Raw genomic sequence first — 7,778 nt, 5'->3', positions numbered from 1 at the left:
CGGTGGTCACTATGGCGGTAATATTGTTCTGTATATGGTATATATAGAGTCATTATGTTGCGGTCCCTGTATGGCGGTAATATTGGTCTGTATATAGTGTATATAGGGTCATTATGTGGCTGTCACTGTATGGCAGTAATATTGGTCTGTATATAGTGTGTATAGTGTCCTTATGCAGTGGTCATTCTATGGCGGTAATATTGGTCAGTGACCGCCACATAATGACTCTCTATGTACATTATATACAGACCAATATTACCGCCATACACTGACAACCACATAATGGCTCTATATATACACTATATACAGACTAATATTACCACATAGAGTGACCACTGTATAATGACTCTATATATACACTATACAGACCAATATTACCGCCATAGACTGACCGCTGTATAATGACTCTATATACACTATATACTGACTAATATTACCGCATATAGTGGCTGCCACAAAATATATGTCTGTATAAAGTGTATATAAAGTCATTATGTGGCGGTCACTCTATGGCGGTAATATTAGTCTGTGTATGGTGTGTATATATAGAGTCATTATGTGGTGGTTACTCTATGGGGGTAATATTGTTCTGTATATGGTGTATAAATAGTCATTATGTGGCGGTCATGGTGTGGTGCTAATATTGGTGTGTATATAGTGTCATTATGCGGTGGTCTCTCTATGGCGGTAATATTGGCCTATGTATAGTTTGTTTTCTTAACGGTATGGAGGTAATATTTGGTCCTGATATAGCGATTTTATATTTTTTTTTCCCCTTGAACAATGATCCTTTTATATTAAATGTGTTTAAAAGTGTGTATACATGTCTTTTTTATGCAGATATATAAGTGTTTTTTTTTTTTTTTTTTTCGGGGGGGCGCCATTTGCCTTCTCTGCCTAGGGCACCAAAACTCCTTGTCCCGGCCCTGCCTGAGGTGTTGAAGTGTGCTGTAGCTGTACCTGTACCTGAGGTGGTGACAGTGTGCTGTAGCTGTACCTGAGGGGGTGACAGTGTGCTGTAGCTGTACCTGAGGGGGTGACAGTGTGCTGTAGCTGTACCTGAGGGGGTGACAGTGTGCTGTAGCTGTACCTGAGGTGGTGACAGTGTGCTGTAGCTGTACCTGTACCTGGGGTGGTGACAGTGTGCTGTAGCTGTACCTGTACCTGGGGTGGTGACAGTGTGCTGTAGCTGTACCTGAGGGGGTGACAGTGTGCTGTAGCTGTACCTGAGGTGGTGACAGTGCGCTGTAGCTGTACCTGAGGTGGTGACAGTGCGCTGTAGCTGTACCTGAGGTGGTGACAGTGTGCTGTAGCTGTACCTGAGGGGGTGACAGTGTGCTGTAGCTGTACCTGAGGTGGTGACAGTGTGCTGTAGCTGTACCTGTACCTGGGGTGGTGACAGTGTGCTGTAGCTGTACCTGAGATGGTGACATTGTGCTGTAGCTGTACCTGAGGTGGTGACAGTGTGCTGTAGCTGTACCTGAGGTGGTGACAGTGTGCTGTAGCTGTACCTGAGGTGGTGACGGTGTGCTGTAGCTGTACCTGAGGTGGTGACGGTGTGCTGTAGCTGTACCTGAGGTGGTGACGGTGTGCTGTAGCTGTACCTGAGATGGTGACATTGTGCTGTAGCTGTACCTGAGATGGTGACATTGTGCTGTAGCTGTACCTGAGGTGGTGACGGTGTGCTGTAGCTGTACCTGAGGTGGTGACGGTGTGCTGTAGCTGTACCTGAGGTGGTGACGGTGTGCTGTAGCTGTACCTGAGGTGGTGACGGTGTGCTGTAGCTGTACCTGAGGTGGTGACGGTGTGCTGTAGCTGTACCTGAGGGGGTGACGGTGTGCTGTAGCTGTACCTGAGGTGGTGACAGTGTGCTGTAGCTGTACCTGAGGTGGTGACGGTGTGCTGTAGCTGTACCTGAGGTGGTGACGGTGTGCTGTAGCTGTACCTGAGGTGGTGACGGTGTGCTGTAGCTGTACCTGAGATGGTGACATTGTGCTGTAGCTGTACCTGAGGTGGTGACAGTGTGCTGTAGCTGTACCTGAGGTGGTGACGGTGTGCTGTAGCTGTACCTGAGGTGGTGACGGTGTGCTGTAGCTGTACCTGAGGTGGTGACAGTGTGCTGTAGCTGTACCTGAGGTGGTGACGGTGTGCTGTAGCTGTACCTGAGGTGGTGACGGTGCGCTGTAGCTGTACCTGAGGTCAGGGCCGGGACAAAGGGTAGGCCAGGGTAGGCGATGGCCTAGGGCGCCATCTAGTGGTAAATTACAGGGGGGCCCAATTGCAGTCTCTCTGAAAAATAATTTTTTTTTTTAACTCCAGGCTCCTGTATTCTGCCTCCTGGTTGCTGCCCCTGCGCGCTCACATACCATCAGCGCCCTCATATCCCCCTCACCTGCAGCAGCATCAGCCCTGAAGCTCCTGCAGGCTCCAGCCCCGCGCTTCTGACAGCAACCCCCGTGGATCTCATATGCCGACGGGCGGGACGGGCTCCGGCCGCTAGCAACGCCCTAAAGTAGGTGAGGAGTGCAGCTGAGTAGTGAGGCAAGCTGCCTCATGATCAGGATGGGGGGGAGGGCAATGGCAGTATGTGTCACAGGCAGGAGCACACAGACAGCGTCCTGCAGCGTCTGGGAATGATCCCTGGCTGCTGCTATTAGGGGTCACACAGAGGCTACAGGACGTGGGCTCCGGTGTGTGCTGGACCCCCTCCCCCCTGCACCATGTGATTTCTCTGCCTCTTCCTGGTGAGACTAGTGTGGCAGTCGGGACGATGGAGGAGACGGCTGCTGTGAGAGGACCAGAGCCTGCTGCTTCTGCTGCCATGGACCAGGACTACTACCCCCAGCATGCTGCTAGATGGCGTAAGTTTACTGTACATGTAGGTATATGATGCATGAATGTAGTGTGTGTTACATGTCATGTGTGTGTGGGCTACTAGATGGTTTGGATTTGTATGTGTTTTCATGGATGTGTGTATATATATATATATATATATATATATATATATGTGTGTGTATGTGTATCAGCACTGCTGACTCCACTGTCCAGCAGAAGTGTAGCAGTGAATGTACTGTATATAGGAGCTGCAGCCGTTCTCTGGCCTCATCAGTCTTATGTAATTGCTGCAGTTGATCAGTGATTGGCTGCAGCTCCTATGTATAGTTTATGATGATGTCACTATTTATTGAGAAAAAAAATAAGGTAGTATTGAGTCCTTAGGTGGCCACTGTATGGCAGTAATATTGGTCTGTATATAGTGTATATATAGTCATTATGCGGTGGTCACTATGGCGGTAATATTGTTCTGTATATGGTATATATAGAGTCATTATGTTGCGGTCCCTGTATGGCGGTAATATTGGTCTGTATATAGTGTATATAGGGTCATTATGTGGCTGTCACTGTATGGCAGTAATATTGGTCTGTATATAGTGTGTATAGTGTCCTTATGCAGTGGTCATTCTATGGCGGTAATATTGGTCAGTGACCGCCACATAATGACTCTCTATGTACATTATATACAGACCAATATTACCGCCATACACTGACAACCACATAATGGCTCTATATATACACTATATACAGACTAATATTACCACATAGAGTGACCACTGTATAATGACTCTATATATACACTATACAGACCAATATTACCGCCATAGACTGACCGCTGTATAATGACTCTATATACACTATATACTGACTAATATTACCGCATATAGTGGCTGCCACAAAATATATGTCTGTATAAAGTGTATATAAAGTCATTATGTGGCGGTCACTCTATGGCGGTAATATTAGTCTGTGTATGGTGTGTATATATAGAGTCATTATGTGGTGGTTACTCTATGGGGGTAATATTGTTCTGTATATGGTGTATAAATAGTCATTATGTGGCGGTCATGGTGTGGTGCTAATATTGGTGTGTATATAGTGTCATTATGCGGTGGTCTCTCTATGGCGGTAATATTGGCCTATGTATAGTTTGTTTTCTTAACGGTATGGAGGTAATATTTGGTCCTGATATAGCGATTTTATATTTTTTTTTTCCCCTTGAACAATGATCCTTTTATATTAAATGTGTTTAAAAGTGTGTATACATGTCTTTTTTATGCAGATATATAAGTGTTTTTTTTTTTTTTTTTTTCGGGGGGGCGCCATTTGCCTTCTCTGCCTAGGGCACCAAAACTCCTTGTCCCGGCCCTGCCTGAGGTGTTGAAGTGTGCTGTAGCTGTACCTGTACCTGAGGTGGTGACAGTGTGCTGTAGCTGTACCTGAGGGGGTGACAGTGTGCTGTAGCTGTACCTGAGGGGGTGACAGTGTGCTGTAGCTGTACCTGAGGGGGTGACAGTGTGCTGTAGCTGTACCTGAGGTGGTGACAGTGTGCTGTAGCTGTACCTGTACCTGGGGTGGTGACAGTGTGCTGTAGCTGTACCTGTACCTGGGGTGGTGACAGTGTGCTGTAGCTGTACCTGAGGGGGTGACAGTGTGCTGTAGCTGTACCTGAGGTGGTGACAGTGCGCTGTAGCTGTACCTGAGGTGGTGACAGTGCGCTGTAGCTGTACCTGAGGTGGTGACAGTGTGCTGTAGCTGTACCTGAGGGGGTGACAGTGTGCTGTAGCTGTACCTGAGGTGGTGACAGTGTGCTGTAGCTGTACCTGTACCTGGGGTGGTGACAGTGTGCTGTAGCTGTACCTGAGATGGTGACATTGTGCTGTAGCTGTACCTGAGGTGGTGACAGTGTGCTGTAGCTGTACCTGAGGTGGTGACAGTGTGCTGTAGCTGTACCTGAGGTGGTGACGGTGTGCTGTAGCTGTACCTGAGGTGGTGACGGTGTGCTGTAGCTGTACCTGAGGTGGTGACGGTGTGCTGTAGCTGTACCTGAGATGGTGACATTGTGCTGTAGCTGTACCTGAGATGGTGACATTGTGCTGTAGCTGTACCTGAGGTGGTGACGGTGTGCTGTAGCTGTACCTGAGGTGGTGACGGTGTGCTGTAGCTGTACCTGAGGTGGTGACGGTGTGCTGTAGCTGTACCTGAGGTGGTGACGGTGTGCTGTAGCTGTACCTGAGGTGGTGACGGTGTGCTGTAGCTGTACCTGAGGGGGTGACGGTGTGCTGTAGCTGTACCTGAGGTGGTGACAGTGTGCTGTAGCTGTACCTGAGGTGGTGACAGTGTGCTGTAGCTGTACCTGAGGTGGTGACGGTGTGCTGTAGCTGTACCTGAGGGGGTGACGGTGTGCTGTAGCTGTACCTGAGGTGGTGACAGTGTGCTGTAGCTGTACCTGAGGTGGTGACAGTGTGCTGTAGCTGTACCTGAGGGGGTGACGGTGTGCTGTAGCTGTACCTGAGGTGGTGACAGTGTGCTGTAGCTGGCCGTCCCCTAGTGAGCATGGTGCCTTTTGAAAATCTTTCCGTGGATTATGTACAATCTCAGGTCTCTTATGGTAATAAAGTGTCAGAGAGGAGTTGTAGCTCAGTGTTTGTGCTGCACTCTGGCCGCCTCACCACTCCTTCCTCTTCTTCATGAACGCTGCCTGTCCTCCTGCTCGCTCAGCTGTCAGTCAGGCTAACAGCTCAGCAAGCAGGAGGCCGGACACCAGAGACACTGCCTGACAGCTGAGCGAGCAGGCTGGAGAGCAGAGATACTGACTGACAGCTGAGCGAGCAGGAGGCCGGACACCAGAGACACTGCCTGACAGCTGAGAGAACAGGAGTCCGGGCAGCAGAGACACTTGCAGTGTCCCAGAACCCGCTGTCTGTTTCTCACTGTCAGGTTACTTTTCCTATTACAGCCATGCCTGTTCTGGAAACTATTTGCACTGCAACTGTGACTATATAGTCCCTATTACTCTCAGGTTCCTGTATATCATACATGTGTTTAAAGGGGTTGTCCGGCGAAAAAAATTATTCACAGAATAACACACATTACAAAGTTATACAACTTTGTAATGTATGTTATGTCTGTGAATGGCCCCCTTCCCCGTGTCCCACCACCCCCACCCGTGTACCCGGAAGTGTGGTGCGCTATACATTACCTGTCACGTGCCGACCACGGTCTCCGATCTTCAGTAGTGACGTCTTCTTCGGGAGGCCAGCGGATCTTCCCGAGTGCTGGCCGCCCTCTGCAGCGTCATCCGAAGCTCAGCCGCGATTGGCTGAGCATAACTGTGCTCAGCCAATCGCGGCTGAGCAGCTGATGACGTGGCCGCGTCATCAGCCGCTCAGCCGCGATTGGCTGAGCATCACTGTGCTCAGCCAATCGCGGCTGAGCGGCTGATGACGCGGCCACGTCATCAGCTGCTCAGCCGCGATTGGCTGAGCACAGTTATGCTCAGCCAATCGCGGCTGAGCTTCGGATGACGCTGCAGAGGGCGGCCGGCACTCGGGAAGATCCGCCGAACTTACGAAGAAGACGTCACTGCTGACGATCGGAGACCGTGGACGACACGACATGCGGTGAGTATAATGCACCACACTTCCGGGTCTAGCGTGGGTGGGGGGAAACACGGGGAAGGGGGCCATTCACAGACATAACATACATTACAAAGTTGTATAACTTTTTAATGTGTGTTATTCTGTGAATAATTTTTTTCGCCGGACAACCCCTTTAACTCTGTGCAGTGGTATGCAAAGGCTGAGGATCACGTGACCGTGCCCTGTAACCATGGTTCCTCCAATGGCCGTCGAGCTTTGGCCAGGGATACCATGTGACTTCCCCTTGCTAGTTAGTTCCGGCCCCTGCTCCCAAGCAAGGAGGTTGTGTGTTTGTGCCTCTCTTCACCTTCAGAAGAGTGGACCTGGTGCTCTGCTGTACAGATCCTGGCTGTCCGCCTGCTCAAGTGCCTGGAGTATCCTCTCATCTGGGTGTCGTTCCTGTTATTCATCTCCTCATCAAGTCACGATTCATACCGCAAGTACTCTAATCCACCCAGCATTTCTATTCCTCTATCACTACTACTCCCATCATCCGGCACGTGTCACCTCAGCCTATGCAGCACCACCTTTGCTCTGTCTATATAAGTCTGCTATATACCCGGTTGCATCCGGAAGAGACTGTTGCTACCAGTTACCTCAGTTACAATAAAAGTGTAACCACCGCTGTTACTGAACCCTGGCATTGGTGTCCGTTATCTGGTGCCCTGACTAGGTACAGCGAAGAATCGCATGCCCAGTAGCAAGTATACCGCAGTATCTGCAGACCGGTCCCTCAGCTGTGCCACCCTCAGGCCCCGTACTGTGACAACCCTATACCCTGCAGCTGCCCCGGTTCCTGCCCGCTCACAACACCTGCACTGCGAAGTGACCCACACGGGTCAGGGCATCGCACACTGACTGACAGCTGAGCGAGCAGGAGGCCGGGCCGCAGAGACACTGACTGACAGCTGAGCGAGCAGGAGGCCGAGCAGCAGAGACACTGACTGACAGCTGAGCGAGCAGGAGGGCCGCAGCAGAGACACTGACTGACAGCTGAGCGAGCAGGAGGGCCGCAGCAGTGATTCTTCATGAAGAAGATTGAGGACGGAGTGGTGAGGTGGCCAGCGTGCAGCACAAACAACCTCCTCCTCTCTGACTCTTCATTACAGTAGAAGATGTGAGATTGTGCATAATCCGCTGCACAGACAAATTACCAGAAGGCACCATGCTAACTAGGGGACGGCCAGCTACAGCGCACTGTCACCCCTCAGGTACAGCTACAGCACACCATCACCCCCTCAGGTACAGCTACAGCACACTGTCACCCCCTCAGGTACAGCTACAGCACACTGTCACCCCCTC

General features: G+C 50.3%; 1 protein-coding gene across 1 annotated transcript in view; it reads left to right on the top strand.

Moving 5' to 3' along the window:
- Window positions 1-2,449: 2,449 nt before the first annotated feature.
- LOC138801645 (serine protease 33-like) overlaps window positions 2,450-7,778 on the top strand; it is a 52,447-nt gene continuing 47,118 nt past the window's right edge. Inside the window, exon 1 of the mRNA XM_069984685.1 lies at window positions 2,450-2,861. Within this exon, the coding sequence (XP_069840786.1) occupies window positions 2,771-2,861 (91 nt within the window). The 5' untranslated portion in view covers window positions 2,450-2,770. The remainder of the gene's footprint in view (window positions 2,862-7,778) is intronic.

Source organism: Dendropsophus ebraccatus, chromosome 9, assembly GCF_027789765.1.
Source record: "Dendropsophus ebraccatus isolate aDenEbr1 chromosome 9, aDenEbr1.pat, whole genome shotgun sequence".
NCBI lineage: Eukaryota > Metazoa > Chordata > Amphibia > Anura > Hylidae > Dendropsophus > Dendropsophus ebraccatus.
The sequence above is the reverse complement of the archived record's forward strand: the minus strand, read 5'-3'. Positions and strand labels throughout refer to the sequence as shown.